Raw genomic sequence first — 20984 nt, forward strand, 5'->3', positions numbered from 1 at the left:
ATTCGGGGAGGTTCCAGGCCCTGGTGCCCGCTCGCCTCTCGCTGTCCCCACCGGCCCCGCAGCCCCCGCGGAGGGCGGGGAGATGCAGCCCCCGGGCCCTCAGCAGCCGCCGCTCTATGTGCCTGGCAACGGGGACTTCACCTTTGTCTCCTCGGCAGACGCCGAAGGTGAGCGCGGGGCCGCGGTTGGGGCCGCTCTCGCTCTCCCGAGAGAGGGCTCAGCCAGGCCCCGGGGGAGCGGGAGGCTCCCGTGCCGCTGAGGCAAAAGTTGCCTTCCTTGCCCTCTTCCCCCCGCCCCCGCGGATGGTGGCGTGGCTGGAGGCGGAGCGGGGTGGCTGAGGTGGCCGCTGCCCTCGGGCCGCGACTCCGGGACTCCGCTGCAGCAGAGCCGGGAGCGGTGCTCAGCGCGGGTGCGAGCGGCGGCGTTACCGGCCTGGCGGGAGCACCAGTGTGTCAGAGCCGGCCGCGGTGCGCCGTTTCTTGGGTTCTCTGAAAGCCGTAACCGAGGTTGTGCCCGGCCACCTGACATAACCGTGACAAGCGCTGTCACGGACCGCTCCTCTTTCCCGCGTTACTGGCACCGCGGTTTAGTGTCAATTGGAGATTTTACCCTATGTTCACATTCGCTGTAGTGCTGTGTCAAAGTCTCTGTGTTATGTCTCATTTCAGCACAGTAATGAGGGGGCAAAAAGAAGCCTTTTGTGTAGTTTAGGGAGTGAAGCATGGCCTGCTGCCTAACTGCCGCACAAATAGCTGTGGTGTACCAGCGTGCCATGAAGATCTGCCTTAAGACTGTGAAAATGAACATACAAAAGTCAACATTGTGCTAGCTTATTTTGATGGAGAATGACCTTTTTTGCTCTACCCATTTAAACAACAGGCATTTTACTTTATGTATGTATTTAATTACTGTTGGAATTGTGGATGGGGTAGGGAATTGTGTAAATCCTGACTCACGTGCCCCACCCTGGAAAAGAATTATTGAAGTGGCAAAACTACTGTAGAACGCTTGTTCTTTGGTGAACTTCCCAGTCCTTCTGACAAGGAGTACTAATTAACGAGTACAATCTCAGCTTTCATTTTTTGTTGTTCTTTTTTTGTTTGTTTTGTTTTTCTTCTCTGCCTTAGCCTGAAAAAGGATCCACGTACCTTGGAATGGAAACTCTCTGGATTGAAGTAGTTGTTGAGCAATGCTGAACCCAATCCAATGCAGCCGCCTTGCCAGTGAGATGTGTTGAATTGGGCTCAGCTCTGTGTTCTTTGTGAACACAAGTGAGACGTAATCCTCCGCCTGTTCAAGTGTAGTCCTCTTTGCAGAATGCTGCATGGATGTACCCTAACAAAAAAACATAAACAAAATTAAGCAGCTTGATAGTTTTGAATTAAAATACTACACATTGCACTCTTTCTAGTTGTTTCCCAAATCTTGAGCCATATGCAAAACAAAGTGCAAGCTGTTTTATTTTCCCATCTTATTTCCATGAGAGGTAGGAGCTGCTTGTGGGAAAGAGTGCTGGAGAGGTGTTCTCAATTAAGTGTACAGATAGAACAGACTGTTTTGTTGGGGGTTTTGGGAGGGGGAGTGTTATCTCTTGTACTGCTTTTTCAAAATTGAGAGCAAAGATTGTCTTGAAAGCTGCTTTTCCACAATGCCTGGTTGAAATAGGGCATGTGAGATACCTTAGTTTGTCTTCTGTGGCGTTCTGCCTGAGACAGTAGCAGGAAGGCATCCTAACTCTCGCTAGTGAGCATCAGAACCATCAGTTCTTCTTGGCAGATTCTTCAGCACTCGGTTGGCTTGCTGTTAACCGTCTTATTCGAATCAGTCTGTAGAAGAGGAGGTGGCAGATTATTTTTTTCCCTTTGGTTTCTGCAGCTTTATGTCCCACCTGAGATATGTTGCCAAATAGACTTAAGATCATGTTAAGTGGTTTCATGATTAAAAAATTGGTTGTAGATATTCACCAACCATCAGCTGCTGAAAGGAGCCTTGGTAAATTAGACTTGTGTAGAAGTTTCCCTGCCTCAGGATGGATTGTCAGCTGCCACTGGGAAAGGAGAAATAAATGACTGGTTGGACTGTTATATTTGCTTGTTTTGACAGCCACATCCACGCACAAAGAATAGGAAGAACCTCTCCTTGCAAAGCAGAGTTATGTTGTAGCATAAACAAATATTTTTAAAGGACAAAAGGATCCCACTGACAACGGAAAACTGCTGAGACTTTCTCTACCTTGATGCCTGGGCATTAAGAATACATTTTTCTTTTTTCCTCCCTCTGTAAACAGCAGAAGGCAGCTTTGCTTGTGTCTGGTGAGAACAGTGTATGTGTGCAAAGAGAATTCCTTCTTTAAGTTACAGTGATCTTAAGGATCCTGTACAGATGGTGTTCCAAGAACCAAAGCAATGGATCATTAACTTTCATGATTATGGAACAGTTGAAAAGCATTTATGGAGAAGCTTAAATTTAAGCTTGAGTGGCCTAGCAAGCTGATTTGGGAGGGAGAATTCTGTGAAATTACTTACGATACTGAGTGATCACTGAATGCTTCAGACACAGTGGCTGAAGACTATGTAAGATTCTGTTACTGTACAAATTTTGTTTGTATAAACCTGCATTGCATTCTGATAGAAGATGTCGCAAATGTAATCTGCAAATATGGCCCGACTTGCCTCTGTGACTATGTGTTTCAGAAATACTTGCTATAGGTAGTGTTTTGGGAAATTTGTACCTAGGAACTTTTCGGTGTGAAGAACACACAACAATGGAGAGGCAAATCAGATCTTCTTTGGTGAAGCAAAAAGATGTTGGATGAGAAGAGAGGTTTTGTCTCTATATTTGTAATAAGGTTTGTACAAAAACTTTATGTGTTTCTGTTTGGATTTTTCCTTTTTAGCAAATAATGGAAATCTGTCATTTCCTAAAGGAGTAATTATTCCCCTCTTCTGTATTTGTTATTTCTTTAAGTTGCTTTGTGTATTTTCAGTTACTAGTTTGTATTTTTCATTGTATATAACTGAATACAATGAGAAAATAATATTTATTGCTGACTTTGACACAGCCAGAACATACATAAATTGCTCTTTGTTTTGTTTACTACTATGGCAGAGCAAGATCACAGTATATTGAAGAGAACTCCTTGTATCTCCTCTTACTGGCTGGAACATAAGGATCTCGGACAGTGTTCTTTTTCTAACAGTTTCACCTATATTAAGGGCAGGCTACAAATGAAACCATCTACAAATGTTTTCCTTTCATGAAAAATTTGGTTTTAGCTGAAACAATGCCACTGTGCAGGAATGGGCTCCAAAAGAGGTATAGTACAGTCAGCAAAACAATGGTAAATAATCCCCAACTTACAGTGTGGTGAGACTTTCATTAGTTAACTCCTTTTATGCCTTTAAATGCTTAATGATAAAGCACAAATTGAAGCCTTTCTCGCATACCATAACACACTTTCATCAAAAGAAGACTTCTATCTAGAAGCTAAAACTTGGTAATTTGAAACATAAGCCAACATTGTTACTATTGCATTAGAAGTAGAAGTACCGTTTCAAATTATGTATCTGTTAAAGAATAATTTTATTCTGTAACTTCCACTATTTCATGGTGATGACCAGCACGCGTAGCTTTATCTGTCTGTTGTTTATCTTCCGGTACTTTTGAAATCAAATGGCTTTTGGCACGACATAAAAAGGTGTATGTTTCTCTCCCTTTTTCTCTAAGATCTTAGCGGCTCCATAACAACTCCAGATGTTAAGCTAAATCTTGGAGGAGAATTCATCAAAGAATCTACTGCCACTACATTCCTAAGACAGAGAGGGTATGGCTGGCTTCTGGAAGTGGAAGATGATGACCCAGAAGATAACAAGCCACTCCTGTATGTCATAATTATTTTTTTGGTATCTTAGCTGTATAGGAAAAACAAACAACTTGAGCCTTTCAAACTGTCCCACTGCCTTTTGCTGTGACTGGAATTCTGTTTGATGAATTACTTGACCAATGAGTGTGTTCTGGTGCAGGAATGAAAATATTGTGTTTCTCATTATGGGTTTTGTTTTGAGTATAAAAGAGAGGCTTGTTATTGACTGTGGGGGAGGAAGGAAGGAGGAAGTAAAATCCATTTTTATTAATCTCTATAAGAATAAAGCTTTTATAGCTTTTTTGCTCTTATCTGTTGATCTTGTCATGGTTTACAAAATTAGATTGTATTCTTTCTATCTTGTGTTGATGTTGCGAGTTCCTTAATGCTGTCAAAGAACTGGAGGCTAAGACAGTCCTGTGGAAAGGTTCATGTTAAGTAAATCTAAGTAAATTCTGTCAGTTACTCTGAAGTAAGTGCTTTGTGAATTGTGCTTATTACAGTAGGGATGCTAGAAGCAAGGTAGTACAAACTGTAATCTTTGATGCTATCTTATATTATAAAGCTAGATTAAAAAGGGGTGGTGAAAGACAAAAATGTCCTTAAACCTGAAAATCTCTGCATCCCTTGTTCTGTTCACAGAAATATGGTTGGCTGAAGGAAGTTTGTATCTTAAGGTTACTACACTGTGAGCCAGGCAGGCTGGATCTTAGTCCTTGTTCTGCACATGAGCAAGTTCATTCTCACTGTCTCTATTTTCCTGTGTGAATTAAAGATAATGATACTTTAAAAAAATACGGAGTGAGCAGGAGAGTGCTCTGGAGGACTCCAATGAGAGTGTTAGGGGAGAACAGATGTCTGGAGAGCTTAATAATGAAACTGCTACTTGAACAGTACTTTAAATTAAAGTGTGCAGAAGTAGCTCCTTGTGTGAATAAGTCTGTTCTGTAAACCTGTAACGTTTATTAAGAAACTGAATGGTGTACTGAGGTGACAACATATGATTTCCCTTTTTTGTGTAACTTTTTATCCAACAAAAACCAAGTTTGTGATTCACAGACAGCTAGGTGGTCTGAGCTGCTGATTGCTGGAAGTGAGGGGAACGTGCCAGGGAAATGATCAGTTTGTGGCAAACAGGATGAATGGAATCATCCCAACAGAGAGGACCTTAATCTGACTTCCATGTGACAGCTTTTATGCAATTCTGATTACTCTAAGAACATGTGTTGTAACAAAGCCTTGTAACCTAACTCCTACAATGGAGTTAAAGAATAGCAGCCAGCTAAGGGAAATTCACCAATGTGGCGCTACTGTGCAAGCGTTTTGTTTAACAGAGTGAGATTTTTTTTCTTTCTCATTGAGCAGCCTTACTCCATCACCTCTTAGGTGAGGTAGCTGTCACCTTCATGCAAAAGACAGTTTCTTCACGTGAGAAACTGTCAGAAGCCCTAGGCGATGACAAGGAATTATTTCCAGACAGGAAACGCTTGTGTTGCACAGTCTTCAGAGTAAAATATAACAATGCTACATGCTGATTAGATAAATGGAGGAAAATAGATGGTTCTAGTCTACTCCTTAGATTCAGGGATGTGTTAAAGAACAATTTTTGTTATTTAGTCATGGCTTAGTAATACCATTTCTGAAATAGCTTCAGAATAGCAATCCTGGAGTTGCCTTGAGAGATAAAATGAGCAGTATTTAACTATTTTTCTTTTTTAAAGAGAAATTGTGGTGAATCATGTCTTTACATTTATTTTTTGCTTCAGCTTTTCTGAGGAAAAAGCCATAAATCAAAGCCTTGTAAAACTTTCATAAACAGACTTAGGATATGATTCTACCTTTTTCTCCACTGTGCTCTTAAATATAGAGCAGAGGGATATCTTCCGGAAGTCTCTTGCAACTCTTCAGAGCTCCTTAGTCATGACTACATAAGGAAAACACTAGCGTACAGTTCTGTCTTAAGGTTCGACGCATAAACTTAAGAGGTAGAATTGCCGTTACTTGAGGAGTCTCCTTCCTTCCCCTCGTGCTAGGACAATCAGGGCAAGGTGTATCAGTTAAGAGCCTCCCATGCAGAAGAGTCTTCTGGACAATTTGTAGCTGCTTACAGATAGTTCATAGCAGGGGGTGGAGAAGGCAATTAGAGAAGAGCAAGATCTGTTGATAGGACTTACTGCTAGTTTAATTGGCTTTTATTGCTATTTACCCATATTGGAAACAAGCCAGTAATTAAAAAATTGACATAAATTGGTCTGCTTCAACAATTGCTGTTGTTGAAGCAAGCGGAAACCCCATTTTATTTTATAAAATTGGTTTTACCTGACATATTTTGAATGGTTTAGGACTAGTGAATATAAAGATATTCTTTCTTGTAGAATTTGAAATAAAATGTTTCCATAATAAGTGTGCTCATGGCAAACTGCTCAACATAAGAATACACAGACATCCTACTTCTGTGTATGCCTGTCTTTGACTTTTCAGTAGTTACAATGGTATGAATGTGCCATGTGTTCCTGCATGTCAGAAAATAGACCTACTGTCTTAGTGTAGACTGTTAGGGTATATGGTGTATGTTTTCTATTCTCAGTCTTGTAATTGATTTTTGAATAATTTAATATATCTAATTATGTCGTACCAGTTACTGAATGTGGGATGAAGGTGTGCTGTTGCTTTGTTATGGACAAATTGTTCCTTTACTAGTCATGCCTTCAGAAAGCCTTATGTGACAGGAGACTTGCTCTATAAACCTACTGTTTGCCCCTGAACTTGCTTCTTTTCTGCTTTTCATTACTGTGGTGTATAGTAATGCTCCCTTGCTTTACAATTTCAGGGAAGAACTCGACATTGATCTGAAGGATATTTACTACAAAATTCGATGTGTGTTGATGCCTATGCCATCTCTTGGGTTTAATAGGCAGGTAGTGAGAGACAATCCAGACTTCTGGGGTCCTCTGGCAGTTGTGCTTTTCTTCTCGATGATTTCATTATATGGACAATTTAAGGTAGGTATAAGCCTTCTACCTAAAAAGAAATCTAAACTAAATTTGGGGACGTGATTGCTAAGCAATTTGCATTTTTACGTAGGTAGAAAGTGTTTTCTTCACATACTAATGTGGGGCATTTCAAATGCTATTTCTCAAGTTAGTATGTAGAAAGACAGCAGAAAGATGTATTAAATAGCCCACAGGTAAGTTAATCGTGATAAAACGTCAGGTTTGTTTTTATACAGTAAAAGAAAGGAAAGATGTGGTTTCTAGAGGAAACAGATTGGTACTAATGGGTTTATAGTCATATTAGTGAATCTTTCCAGTTTAATTGTGACCTTTTGTTAACTTACTTTTTATTACTAAAAAATGTTACCAAAGAACATTTCTTTGGATGCCATGAATTTTAATTTCGTGATAAATAAGGCTGCTTATTTAATTCATACTATATCACCGCTGTTATCTGGTGTATTTAATCTTCATTAGTGCCATTTGCTATTTTGTCCTCTCTGTTCAATTACAATCAAATAACTTTCCTCTGGTCAATAGACTTTTTCCATAATTCCTTTTGAACACCAGGGTGAATAGCTATTCAGAGACACTGTGCAGATTTAATTGGCTTCCATAAGCACCATTAGCTTTTTTTTTTTTACGTTCAGATTGAAATAGAGAAGTGGTATCATTTGTAGTCACAATTTGAATGTGAGCCTAGATTATCCTGCTACAGAAATCTTTATGACTGTATGTGTAGTTACAGTTGTTTTAAATACCATGTAGCATAGCAGTAAGCCGGCCGTAAAGTAACGGAATGTGCTTATGCAAGGATTTTTGTGAATGGTCAGATAAAATCGTTCCCTTTGCAACCTCTGGCTTCCATGTGGTGTACCAAATGCCAACTAAGAATTCACTCTCAGTATTTTGTTTTTATGAGACTTAAGGTGAGTAAAACCCACTGTATTATTCAAGTGCACCACTTCGCTGTCTCCTAGGCAAAGCAAGTCCTTTGTCATCTTCTGAGCATTCTCAGTTTGAGTAAAGAATCAAGTGGCATCTTTATGGGTGAAAGAAGTAGAATTCCAACTCCTTGTATTGCTTGGGGTGACTTTTAAAAACTGTCTGAGCCCGCCTTTTGCAATAGGCGAGATGTGAAGATGCTTAGCTAGGGTGGTCTTAGCTTTAGTTTTAACTAAACCCTTCCTACTCTGATGCAATATTACAATACTACAGAACACGTTGGGTGTGCATTCCATGTTTGCCAAACGTACTGTTGATGTGATTCTGTAAATGTAACTTCTGAATTTTATTCTCAAGTTGCATTGTGATACTAAGTAAAGTTATTCTTGCAGCAATTCAGAATTCAGTTTTGCATAATAAAATCATTGTCTGCAGTGAAAGTGATTAATATAAATGAGTTTTCCTTTCCTCACAATGACTAATATAAATGCATTGTTCTTTATCTCTTAAGGTTGTTTCTTGGATTATAACTATTTGGATATTTGGATCCTTGACAATTTTTTTACTGGCCAGGGTTCTTGGAGGAGAAGTAAGTACCTGTATGCGAAAAGGACATAGAGGGAGGTAATGTAAAGTTTCTTGGCTACATTTTTCAGTAGTAGCTGGGTTTTCTTGGTGCTTGGCTTTGGACCTCGTAGCCAGCTAAGAATGGATGCAGTTAGTAAGTGTAATGCCTACATTTCAGGTTCTTGGCCTCCAAAATAAAATCTAAAATACAGAGGTGGTCAGCTAATCTTTCTGTGTGATGGATGGTGCGCTGGATGTGATAAACAATCTGGAAATTTGTACTACAAATCCCAGAAATGCTAACAGATGCCTGTGATCCAGAGCTGAAGTCCATTCTTGAGGGACAAGTGCTTTCAATTTTTTCATCACTGAGCTAAATGGGACCCTTCCTCCTCCTTTGCACTGCTCTTGCGCTGCCCTTTAATTTTTTATTATTTTTTTAAAATGGGCTAACAGCAGTTGTATAATGTCCTTGTGAGTAGAGCACGTAGCGGTGTTTGTTTTCATCCTTGACCTGATGCAGTTCAAACCCATTAAAGGATGAAAGTCAGCACACGTTCTTCAACTGCAAAGCCAATTGAAATTCTGGCCTATGTGCCTCCCTCCAGCTGCTTGCACCAGCAAGGCTGGAATAGCTGTTTGAGTTGTTTACAAATGGAGTCACTAAGCGATTCAGGTGTAAACAACAAGAAAAGACTTACAGGGAGGCCCACAGACAGCTGCAGCGGAACATTCAGGAGGGTAGAAACTTCTTAAAATGTCTCTGCAGCATAAAATGCGTTGAACTGTGTCATGGAGAACTAAATACTCAGTGATGTTTGTTTTTTATATTTTTACTATGCATCTTGCATTAATGATGAACTATTGTTGCAGACTTCCTACATTATTTACATTTACTTTTAATTTTTTAGACTTTCCTTTTAATCATAATTGCCAGAGTCTTCTTGTGTCAACACTGTTTTGAAAGAAAAAGCTTTTATAAATGTGATGGTATGCAGAAAAACCATGCAAGCATAATCCATATGCCTTAAATTAATCTGTTTTGTAGCTCCAAATGTGAAATTATCAGAATGTATAAACTGGGGAGAAAATATAGGTCTGCACAGTTCACTGTGAAGGATCAACAGCCACAAAAGATTGCTTGCAAGATGGCCACTTGTCTTGCCACGATTTTTCCTGTTAAATCCAAGAAGCCTGGCTGGGCCCAGGAATGTTTCAAACCGTAGTGGGGGAAAATCAGAATCCCCATGAAGCTAAAAACAGTTATGGAAATACTTTGAACAAATCTGTTTAAGGTAGTCATAATAAATTTAAACTGAAAACCAGAAGATTTCTGTGCCTTAGAGGTATCAGGTTCTAGGTCTTCCACTAACACCAACAGCATGAATGTACGTTATGAATTTATTTCCGCATAATGGCTGTGCATGTGTTAATGCAGAAAATTATATCTTTGCTGCTTGTGACAGCTAGAACTACAGCTGGTAACTGAGAGGTCTGGTGTAGTTCTGTGCTTCTGAGTATCATTTGTACAGTCATGGAGAGTGGCAGTTGAGAACCACTTAAGGCAGAACATGAAAATGTGAGGGGTAGGTGGAATTACATATTTTAACCTGTGTAAATACTTCCTTTGGAAGTGATAAAATTGTCATTTACAGTGTTAAAAACCCCCACAAAACAAAACAAAAAACCCCTACATATTTCTAAGAGAATGGAATGATTAATTGCAAAATTCTAGGGGGTAGCATACAAAACCAATTTTCATACTAGCAAACTTCCTTAAGCTGAAATTTCATGAGTACCTAACACATTGTTATTGCTATTCATACTGTTATAACAAGATCAAATCGTGTTTGGTGACACAGATTGAGTACTAAAAAGGTTGGGTTTATGTGCTTGAAAATTTCAGGTTGCTTATGGCCAAGTTCTTGGTGTGATAGGATATTCCTTGCTTCCCCTCATTGTCATAGCACCCGTACTTTTGGTGGTCGGATCATTTGAAGTTGTTTCTACCCTAATAAAAGTAAGTTCAGTATCATCTATTGAGAATTGTTTACCGTTATTTTTAAGTCACTTTACTAACACTTCAAGTATTAATCTGTTGAGGACAACATAACCATGTGTCAAAATACTTAGAACGTACAACGTGAGCTCTGTCATCCTTTTGGTTAGCATTGTAGACATCACTGCTAAGCGAATTCTGGTTTAAATGTTTCTTTAGAGTACTTGAGGACGTACAGTGCTGTTGCTATATAACAACACCTGTTGTTATCAGGTTAGCTTCTGTTTAAGTATTTGCTGTGCTGTAATAGTTGCTTTAGAATAAATAGGATTATCATTTTGAGGAGAGAATGCCTGATTAAACTTCAAAATGAAGAATCTGAAAATAAGCTGTTCTATCCCGTCCCCTGTCATCCAGTTTATTTTTAGTTACTGCAGCATGAATATGACATTAGTCATTGTGCTGAGACCTTTCCATAGAGGTAGCAGTACAAAGCTCTCAATACTTTGCAGCAAAGGTAAGTATTGCTCTGATTTTACAGATGTGGAATGTAAGGCACAAAGCAAGAATAACTTGCCTGATACCATCTGCTGTTGGACATCTTTTATGAAACTAGCAGCGTTCCCTGATAGATCCCAGAACTACACAACATTCTTGAACACTTCCAGTACTTCTCAAAACCCACTTAGGTAGCCTTTGAAGTTATTGCTGAACTTTTGGAAAGATTGACTGAGAAAAACCTGTTACTAGCTAAGCTGTATGCTTTTTGGGTTCTTGTTCTGTTGATTTGATTTCTGTCCTCTCAGCTTGCTGGTAAACAGTATCATTGAAGTACAACTAAAGTGTATGATAAATAACAAAACTGCTGTGTTTGTCATTTGAGAACTTGCAATTACCATTGATGCAGTCAGAAAGCAAATTGTTAACTTGCCAGATAACTAATATATAACTTGAAAATGAATATATGTTAATGAAACTTCTGTTACTTGATTACTACTAACAGCCTTACATTAACTTCAGGGTGAGTCTGTGCAAGGTTCTTACCTTTGCATCATTAGTGCGAAAATGCAGGCAAGCCCCATATGGCCAAAACTACGTAGGCTGTGGCAAGTGCTGCTTCTTATGGCTTGAGAGCTCTGTGCTTTGGGAAATATTTCCTGGTCCTAAAGTTGGGGAACTTACAGTGAAATAGTGAAATTCCAGTCAATTCTTCTCAGTTGCAATCAGCAAACTACTCAAGTAATGCACCTTGATTGTTTTAATTGCTGCAATTTTCCTAATGTATCTTAGGGAATTCAATCATGATCTTGATTATCCTTCTTGTCCATCTCTAGTTTTTAATTTTTTTGTTTTACAATGGCAGTTGAACGGCACATAACCCTTCAAGGGACTTCAGCTCCTCTCACAGAACTGTGGCAAAAGTTCTCTGCTGGGGTCCTATTACATCTGCCCTCTTTGGTCTTGTGTTTTGCAGAAGATTACAGTATTGTTGCATGCCATTCAGTTTTAAGTACTTTTCCTTTTTTATTAATCAAGGTGCTGCTAGAGGATAATAATGTCTGATTACTTTTTGCTGTAACCTTGTTAGTTTGAGGTTTGAGTCAAGTTCACTGACCCCAAGACATATTTTTTTTTTTAAAAGTATGCATGCTGACTTCATATAACATAGCAGATACTCATAGGTAATGTTACTCCACCAGTCTTTTAAACAGGTTCTTTCTTAACTTACTAAGCAATTTCTTAGTAAGTTAAGAAAGTTATTTTTCTTAAAATCTCTTCTTTGGTAGAGATTTTACTTTGGTAGGCTTGTCACTGCACCTGAAAGGAATAGGAATGTGAGGTTCGGTTACCTTGAGGTGGGGGCACCATAATTAAAGAGAAGCTTATGAGTCAGGTGAATCCTGACATAAAAAATGGTAACTTAACCCTCTGGTATATATTGTAGGAGGAAGAGTCAAGTATATTGTCCTGGCTTCCTAGCCAAAACCAGGACATGTAGTAACTCTTTTGCTTCAAGAAAGGGAAGGGTTAATAGTTGGGGACAGTCAGGGTTGAAAGAAAAGTTATCAGTCCAGTGAAGTTGCAAATTATCAGTGTATGTAAGCTTACAGCTTGCTTTATGGTATCAATACATCTTTTAGAGAAAACTTACTGTAGATTCTTAGCTGCTCACTTCAGTAAAAATGTCTCAAATGAAAATAACATGCCTATTTGTTAAATATTTCTCTAAACTTAAATGAAAATCCATAGTATATTCTCTGTGTGTGGAGTCCTCCCCCCCAATTCTTCTTTTGGGGGATTCTTTTTAATTATATTGAGAGAAGAACTGATTTTTATTTTGCTGTTTGGAGAGATTTTCTTGTCGTGTCAGCTAAGACTGTTCATCTTCTTTTTCAGTTGTTTGGAGTCTTTTGGGCTGCATACAGTGCTGCATCCTTACTAGTTGGAGAAGAATTCAAGACAAAGAAACCCCTTCTAATTTATCCAATCTTTTTATTATACATTTATTTTCTGTCCTTGTACACTGGGGTGTGATCTAGTGCAAGATGTGGCCAGAAGCCATATTTTATTCACTTGCAGACTGGTAAAGCATAAGATTAAGGAGGCTGGAGATAATCCAAGTGACTGTTTTGTATCCAGTTGTCAAGATGTTTTAAGATCGAAGAGCATATTTGTGTATATTATTTAATGAAGCAATTGTAGCTATATAGATTTGTATCAAAGTTCTAGGTTTGTTTAAGACTCTTCAGATTTTAATGAACAAAATAAAAGAACCTTGTGTTTTACAAGAAAGCGTAGCAAAACCACAACTCAATACCTGTGCCAAAAGCACTAGGACCAGATTACTATATATTCGAGGAGAAAAATGAGAAGTTAACTGTAACGATCTCAAAGTGCAATTTTTCTTTGGAGCTTAAACACAGCTGGCTTTTTTGGCACAGCAAATTCTGTAGATAATATATATTTATGAAACAGTCCTGATTGTTCACAGAATAGTCTGTATAATCAAGACATAAAGATACTACTTTTAATTTAGTGCCTCAATTACTTTGATTTGGCTATTGAGTTTTTATAAATTCCAATTTGTTTTCAAAACATGTATATACTGTGTATTTTGTATCTATGGCTTGTGTGTAGCGTAAATACTCCTTGGTTAAGGATTGTATATTGGGTTTTTAAAAATTGAAGATACGAGTATTTTAAGTCTTCATTTACTATCTCTGACCAAAGGAGCAAGATATTTACTGTGTGACATAATTAATTAAAATGCATATTTAGAGAATCAAATTATTTTACTTAAAAATATAAATTTATAGAGAAATGGGTGAACACCTTTCTCAACTGTAGTGCTGGCTTAATGTTGGAGAAAAAAGATGATCTATCAAATTTGTGTGATCTTTAAACAATGTTACTTTATGATGACAAAATAAAAATAATACTTCCCTAACTATGTTTTATAACATCTTGCTCTGTCTTGCTTTTAATAGCACGGTATTTAGCACGCATCCATTTTTTTCCCCCAGTACTATTAATCCCTTCTAAAGAGTAATAGAGAAGATTTGTAAGGCCAGATTCTCCCTCCATTAAACAAGGCAGAATTACAGCCTTAATAACAATTACAGTCTTGCTAATTTTGACTATTCAAGGATTATGTAATAATATGATGACATGTTAAATATTTCCTGTGTACTGTGTTGATTGCTTATGTAATGGTCCTTATGGTAATGTTTCTTCACAAGGGAAGTCCACTGAAGTTCACTTTGCATGGTACTAACTTAGGCATTTGCAATCTTCAGTATTTAGTATTGCCAAATAGATCTTAAATTTCTTAATATTGTTTTTGGTAACAAAAAAGCATTCCCCATGCCTCCTTTTTTTTTTTTTTCTTTTTATAATGCTGCAAATAAAAATGAGCCATGGCAAGGTAATAGCAAGGGCTGTCTTTGATCCCTGATGGACATACTTCCTTATCAGAACTGTAGTTTTTCAGCTTTTTAGACTGTGCAACTTGCTGTTTTGGTAACTTATTTTTACCACTCATTACTGATGCAAAATATATATTTAAATTCCAGCTCTCCCACAAACCTTCAGCTTATTCAGTCTGCTTTTCTAGCTGATGCTTGTGTTGGTTTTAAACACAACTAATTAAAGTTGATGCTTGACATAAATTGTAATACTCTAGCTTGTAATACCTTAAAGGAGAAAAACTGCTAGAGTGATTTGGTAGAGTGATTGACTTCGCACCTAATTTTTGACTTCTGTAGAAGTTCTGGTGGAATTACTGCAGAGTTGTACTAAACCAATTACACCAGCAGCTTAGTGCTTATCTGCAAGTGTTTTGTGAGCGTTTGTACCACATTCTTTAAAAAAAAAAAAAAAAAGAAAAAAGTGCAAGTTACAGTATATTAAAAAAAAGCATGTTAGCTTTGGAATCTTGCATGATAATCTGGTCTTATTTCTTTTTTCATTACTTAGATTTTTTTTTTTTTTAACAGGAATATCCAACTAGTATTAGAAGACTCAACTCAAACCCTGTGAATATATGTTTAACTAACATTACCACAAATATGAAGGGCAAGAACACATTTAGGTTACTAGGCTGTCAGCTTTAAGCTTAGTTCCTCTGCATAGCTGTTCCTTAGATGTCCACAATGGATCCTGTGCATCTGAAATGACTATGAATGATTCAAAGGATGCAAAAATATTCTATTTAATCTCCAAATATCTTAATTTCTTCTATGCTAATGTTCTGTGAAATATATAGTTGCAATTTTAACTGTTGGCACATGTGTAATATGCAATGTAGATATACACTTAACATAGTACATATTTTGTACACAGTTGCAGATTTGCACCTTTTAATCTTAGTATCTCTAGGGTCACCTTTTGCATATGCTGTGCAAGAAATATGTACAAACAGCTCTAAAACGGTTCTGATAGTTTGTAATAACTTTGCATTCAACAAACTCATATTTTTAGATGAGGTATGTGTGTAAATACAAGATGTATTTTATAAAAAATTTTGAATTAAACTTGTTTACAGAATGTATCAAGCTCATTTATATTTACTGAATTAAGACACATCTATATTCCTATACACATCATCAATCTCAAGCTTTGCAGCTATACTTTTTGTGGTAGTATATATACTTCTGTCTGTCAAAACTGGAAACCTAGAGCACATCCATCTAGCAAAATGTTCCAGGATGTGACATCTCATTTCAAGGTAGAGACATGGGTACCGTACCTTAATGAGACATGCTCTTTGGGCAGTCTGTACAGAGCAGCTGGACATGTACATGTGTACGTGTCTTTCTCCCTCTTCTACCCATCAGATACACTCTGTTGTTTATTGGAAAAATTATACCTACTGGCTAAGTAGATGTAATCAATTGCTTTGATGTGAAGACAACATACACCTTCAGATCAGCTTTAAGTTTTGTCACTACCCTTACTGGTGTTTAATGTTTGCTTGAAGAAGTGAAGCAAGCTTAAAAGCTGCTTATTTTGCTCTCAGGACAGTTATATTTAAGACCATCAGTTGCTTAAAAGGTTTCTCAAATATTTCAGTCGAACACGTCACTTAAATAAAGTACCTACAGCTAGGCTTAGCTACACAAGCTGCATTGGTATTCCAGTGGGTGAAAAGGGAAAACTTCAACAAAATACAAAAGGTTTTATTATACTTATGTCAATTTTGAAGCATGGTGAATACTGCTTCAGAACAAAGGGATCTCATGGGTAGCGTCTCCATCCCTACTTTTTTTTGGGGGGAAAAAATAACCACCCTGGAGCGCTGGCGTGCGTTCCCCCGCGGACACAGGGCCCCGCGATCCCGCCCACAGGCAGAGGCGGGAGCCCCCCCACTCCCACTCCCTCCCCCGCTCCCCGCGGGCGGTCAGGGACGCCGGTCTCAAGGGCCGAGTTTATTGGGAAACGGAGCTGCAGCAGACTAGCGCTTTGTCACTTGGTACCGAAGGTGGAGGCTACTTAAAATAGAGGCTCTCTCACATCACACTCGAAGCACAAAAATAAAACCCGCCTCGGAGCCAGGGTACGAAGAATCAAACCAATCAATCCCCACTCCGGTTTCCCCGAGGCGGAAGGCGGCAAACGCGCCCACCCGCTTACGACCCAGATTTTGTCCGAACCGTAACGACACCTCAGCGACGAGTGCCAGGGAAAGACGGCGGCCGGCTGACCGCGCTCAAGGCCTGCCGGAAACGGAGCCACAACGCAGAAATTACGCCGACTCCTCAGAAGCGAGCAGCCCTCCACCCTGAGCAGAAATCTCCCCCCGACAGCCTCGGGCAGAGGCCTGGCAACGCCGTCGCCGCCGCTCTCCCGGCAGGGCCATAGCCGCGCAGGCCAGCTCCAGCGCACCGCCGCCCTGCTGGAGCCGCGGCCCGCTCAGGCCTCGCTCGTCGCCGCGACCCGGGCAGGGCAGGGCAGGGCAGCCGGCAGGAAGGCCGGGCCGCCCCGGGGCTCAGGAGGGACTCGCAGCTCACCCCGAGGCGCGCGCAGCCGCTCAACACCCCCTCCCCGCACATGCGCACGGCAGCCACAGGGCGGGCGGGCGGGCGAGGGCCCTTTGCGTGGCCCCCACCCGCGGCCGCGCGCGCATGAAGGAGGGCGGGAAGAGGAGGAGGATGCGCGCAGCGGAGCCCCGCCCTTCTCCTTGCCCCCCGCCTCTCTCCGTACGCCTGCTAGCTCCCCTCCACCCCTCCGCTCGGTGTCAGGCCGGCGGTCGGTTCCCCATCCGGCGTGATTGTGTCACTTCCTGCTCGCGGTGGCGCTCTCCCTTTCCCCCTCTCCCCGGACCCGGATGGTGACTGGCGGCGGCGGCGGCGGCTCCAGGGACTGTCAGTGAGCGGCTCCCCCCGGGCCTCTTGTCCTGAGGGCGGCGGCGGCAGCGGCCGGGAAGATGGCTGCGGCGGCCTCCTGCTCTTCGGCGGCGGCGGCGGCGGCGCCGGCTGGGCCCGGGCCGGTGTCGGCCGGGCCGGGCTCCTGCGAGTGGCTGCTGCTGCGGGACGGCTGCCTGCGCTGCGACGCCGACGGTCTCTGTAGCCTGTGCTACCACCCGGCGCTGAACGCCATCCTGGCCGTGACCGCTCGCGGCGCCATCAAAGTCATCGACGGCACCTCGGGGGCCACGCTGCAAGCGTCGGCACTCAACGGTGAGCGCGGGGCTCCCGCGGCCTGCCGGGCCCCTCAGCCGCGGCCCGGGCGGCGGGGGGAGCGGGCCGTGGCAGCCCCCGGGGCGGCTGCGGGGCACGATCGCGGCGCTGCGGAGCCGCGGGGGAGGCGGGCCGGAGGCTCGCCTGAAAACAGGTGTCGTGGCGGGCGAGGGGTTTCCGCCTGGGGAGGCTCGGCGGGGGGGAGAGGCCGGGCTCGGTTCAGGCCCTTGATGCCGGGGGCTTCCCCTGGCTCCTTTTCACCCCTTCTTGTTTTTCAGGGCTGAACGGTTCCTGCTCTTGGGGGCAGAGATACTTCTGTAGGCAGCGCCGAGGCGTTTTTCTTCTGTAAAATGTCTTGGCGTGGTTACTGAAAGATTAAATGGGGACGGAAGGCTGTGATGCATGGGAGTGTATTTTTTTAAATTTTTTTAAGTGTTCTCGTGGATGACATAATGTTGAACCTTCCAAAGATTAGAAGTAGCATGTTATGCAGGGTGGGCATAGTTCTAGTTCTTACTGATATGTGATAATGTAGTAATTTATTGAGCCTTAATCTGGGTTTGTTAAGAAGGCGTGTTTCTTACAAGTGTCTTTTGTCTTATAGCTCTGAATTATTTGAGATCAGAATCCTTCATAAAGTTATTTAATGATACATTTTAATGTATATTTGCATAGTTCTTCAGGCTGCTGAGTGTCTTGACTGTCTCTGGTGCTAGTAGCAGTATCCCTGCTATTATGTTAAGGAGGCACGATTATGTACTGACTTTGTGGAGGCTAAGACTGTACCATCTCCATAACTATGAAGCAACTTTCTTTGTTGCCCATTAGTGTTTTTATATTGTTAACGTATTAGCTCTGTAGAAGAAGATCCTTACGCCATTAACAGCTTTTGTTCCTCACTCCTTAATGCTTCTTAAACTGTGGTACTTGTCAGAATATTGGCGGGGGAGGGGGGTCGTAGGGTTATTTGGTATGTTGTGAGACCCTCCTTAGGCTTCTTACTAGTTGTGTGTTTCCATGTTCGGGTTCTCCTTGCAGTTGTGTGTTGCTAATAAGTTCTGGCTTTGCTGAGTGGTGGTAGTGAAAGGTTGATGTTTACCACGTGAACACGGTATAGCAATGCCAAGAATTGTACAGAGATGCCATAGTCTAGGTAATATGTATACTTTCACCTTGAAAACCAGCAACTGTGTTACAATGTCAAACCGAAGAGAAGAGGGCAAAAATCAGTGATTTCCTTTCATAAGTTAAAGTTGGTATATTGTAAAGTGTAAAGGTTAAGTGTTTGGGGTGATTAAAAAAATATTTGTGGAATTATTAAGAATGTGTCAGCTGCTTTTGTTGTCAGCTGCTTGTATTGAAAATGAAATGGTGTTTCCTACTTTGTTCAGAATTCAGATCATTCTGCTTCTGTAATTCCCTTTCTTCTACCGTGCTATCTCCTGAAGTGCTTTTTTTATTAATAACTTCTTTTCTTACTTTTCAAGCCAGAATTTGAGAATTGCTTTTAAGTTGTGGATGAAGGGGGCATAATACAGGATTTAACTTGTATTTGGTTTTCTGTGTAGGAGATGTTTAATTCTCATGAACAAGAAAAAGAACAGAAAAAGAAGTGAACTGAAAATCAAAGCCTAAGCTGTTGTTTTACACTTTTCTGTGATAGAATCCTTGCAAGGGATTTGATTTAGTATTCAAAATGTTAATGGCAATTCTCCCCTAAATAGTAACTATTTAAAAATAACTTACTGCTTTGCTTCTGCTACGTACATTCAGTCATGTATATTTCCTTTAGTGTCAGTCTTCTCTGTGACAGCATGACTGTAAAAGATGGATTCTACTCCTCCTGACATGAAACAACAGAATTGTTTGCAATCTATCCAAATTTTATCTGTGCAGTATAGCCAATGATTGTGTTACTGGAAAAAAAAATATGACCTTAGTTTAGTTTGAAGGAACTTTAAATTAATTTCCTTATAGATTCAGACCAGCATGCCTGTCAGAAATCTGGTTCCTCTCAGCAGTTGATGTTTGTTGGGGCTGTTAGTAACTGTGTTCACTCTTGTTTTCTCCCTCTTCGGCCGTTCTTTGGGAAGAGGAGGAAAAGGGAATTCAACTGTTCTCTGATGTCTGCCCGCTCTGTACAGCATGAGCTTTTTTTAATGTAGGATAGTAGTAGTTGGACACTCAGACCTGTAGACCGACTCTGTCCCTGCTCTGCCATAAATGACAGGTCAAAGGATATTGTCACTTCAGGGACTTCTGGTGCTGTTACTAAAAATAGAGTCCCTAGGAATTAAAACTGCTGCTCATGCTTGGGAGACTGCTTGTCCTCCTTGGTAACTTGGGCTGCAGGTCTTTTGCCCTCCTGAAAGATTTATGTTGGATAGAAATGCTGTTGCTCATTACCCAAGGAAAACCAAAACGCAGGCCTCTCTTTCTAGAAAGCAGAGCAAGAAAAAGGATCCCCCATCAAGGGAGGGGAGGGAGAAAAGGAAACACCACCAAGCCCCAGTGTTGCTTTTGTTTGCAGTTGCAGTTCACTGCAACAATACATTAAGCTTTGAGCTCATTCTCAGTGAAAAGATTGAACCTGTGGAATACTGAATCTGGCAGAGCAGTGGAGTCGGCCTTGGTTAGAGAGTAAATGCAGATTGCCCTATTGGGTGTGTAAAAGAGCAAGACAAAAGATTCACAGCCAAAAGACAGTTCAGTTATAGATCAGGTCCAAACATCAGGACATGGTCTCTGGTCTGCATGCTTCAGTTTCTCATGTAAACATCATTGATCTGATGTATGTGATGATCCAGGGATTGTTCTGAGCTCAAACTGTAGGAATCCAGTGAGGATTATGATTATTATTATACCACACTGAATCTTCATCAGGTCTGTCTGCTGAAGGTGTGTGATCAACTTTAATCTGTTTCCTGTGTGAACACTGTAGGCCTATTTAAGAGGGCCAGCTGATCATTTGCAACAGTCCAGAGTGTGGTAGTGAATAAGAACACCATTGGTAAGAGGAAAGTTAGGTGATCCTTTAACATTAATATTTGTCTTACCTGGTCGTGAGGTTGTCCTTTTTAATCTACCAAGGCTGTTGCATGCGCACTATGCGTTTCAGAGAGCCAGACTGGGAGTGCAAGGTCAATTCTTGTGATTACTGGGTATTATGCATTTCTGTGTGTTTGCTAGTAGTGGTTAGTCAGGACTAGTTTTGAATCTGTCATGCAAGTCTATCAAGTACTTTATTTTCCCTTTTAGGCATTTAAATATTTGTAAGCTTTCCGTTTCAACACTGGTAGCCAAAGAGCATGAATGATCAATCTCCAAATACAGCACTAAGGATGAACCTTTTCCTCTGCTACAGAGAAGTCAGACAAAAAGCCCCAAAGAATCAAAACAAACTTCCAGAATAAGCTTGAGTTACTCTCTTGGTGTTCATA

General features: G+C 40.9%; 2 protein-coding genes across 4 annotated transcripts in view; both read left to right on the forward strand.

The window, feature by feature from the left end:
- The first annotated feature begins 30 nt into the window (after window positions 1-30).
- Window positions 31-15412, forward strand: YIPF4 (Yip1 domain family member 4). 2 transcript variants are annotated; one of them, XR_012834635.1, is made up of 7 exons: window positions 31-167; window positions 3727-3880; window positions 6693-6864; window positions 8312-8389; window positions 10274-10387; window positions 10908-11055; window positions 12764-15412. XR_012834635.1 is itself a non-coding variant. In XM_075748904.1 (6 exons), the coding sequence occupies exons 1-6, from the start codon at window positions 83-85 to the stop codon at window positions 12899-12901; spliced, it is 741 nt and encodes a 246-aa protein (XP_075605019.1). In that variant the 5' UTR covers window positions 31-82; the 3' UTR covers window positions 12902-15412. The 2 variants fall into 2 exon arrangements, 1 of the variants encoding a protein (XP_075605019.1); XM_075748904.1 differs by lacking the exon at window positions 10908-11055.
- Window positions 15413-17128: 1716 nt separating this feature from the next.
- The window catches only part of BIRC6 (baculoviral IAP repeat containing 6), a 184833-nt gene continuing 180977 nt past the window's right edge, over window positions 17129-20984 (forward strand). For both annotated transcript variants that reach the window (XM_075748914.1, XM_075748915.1), the window contains exon 1: window positions 17129-17544. In XM_075748914.1, the coding sequence (XP_075605029.1) occupies window positions 17292-17544 (253 nt within the window). In that variant the 5' untranslated portion in view covers window positions 17129-17291. The remainder of the gene's footprint in view (window positions 17545-20984) is intronic.

Source organism: Balearica regulorum, chromosome 3 (genome assembly GCF_011004875.1).
Source record: "Balearica regulorum gibbericeps isolate bBalReg1 chromosome 3, bBalReg1.pri, whole genome shotgun sequence".
NCBI classification, from domain to species: Eukaryota; Metazoa; Chordata; class Aves; order Gruiformes; family Gruidae; genus Balearica; species Balearica regulorum.

Coding starts and splice junctions, on each gene's coding strand:
- YIPF4 (XM_075748904.1), top strand. CDS start 83: ATGCAGCCCCCGGGCCCTCAGCAGCCGCCGCTCTATGTGCCTGGCAAC. Junction 168..3,726: donor CTCCTCGGCAGACGCCGAAG/GTGAGCGCGGGG, acceptor TTTTTCTCTAAG/ATCTTAGCGGCTCCATAACA. Junction 8,390..10,273: donor CCAGGGTTCTTGGAGGAGAA/GTAAGTACCTGT, acceptor TGAAAATTTCAG/GTTGCTTATGGCCAAGTTCT.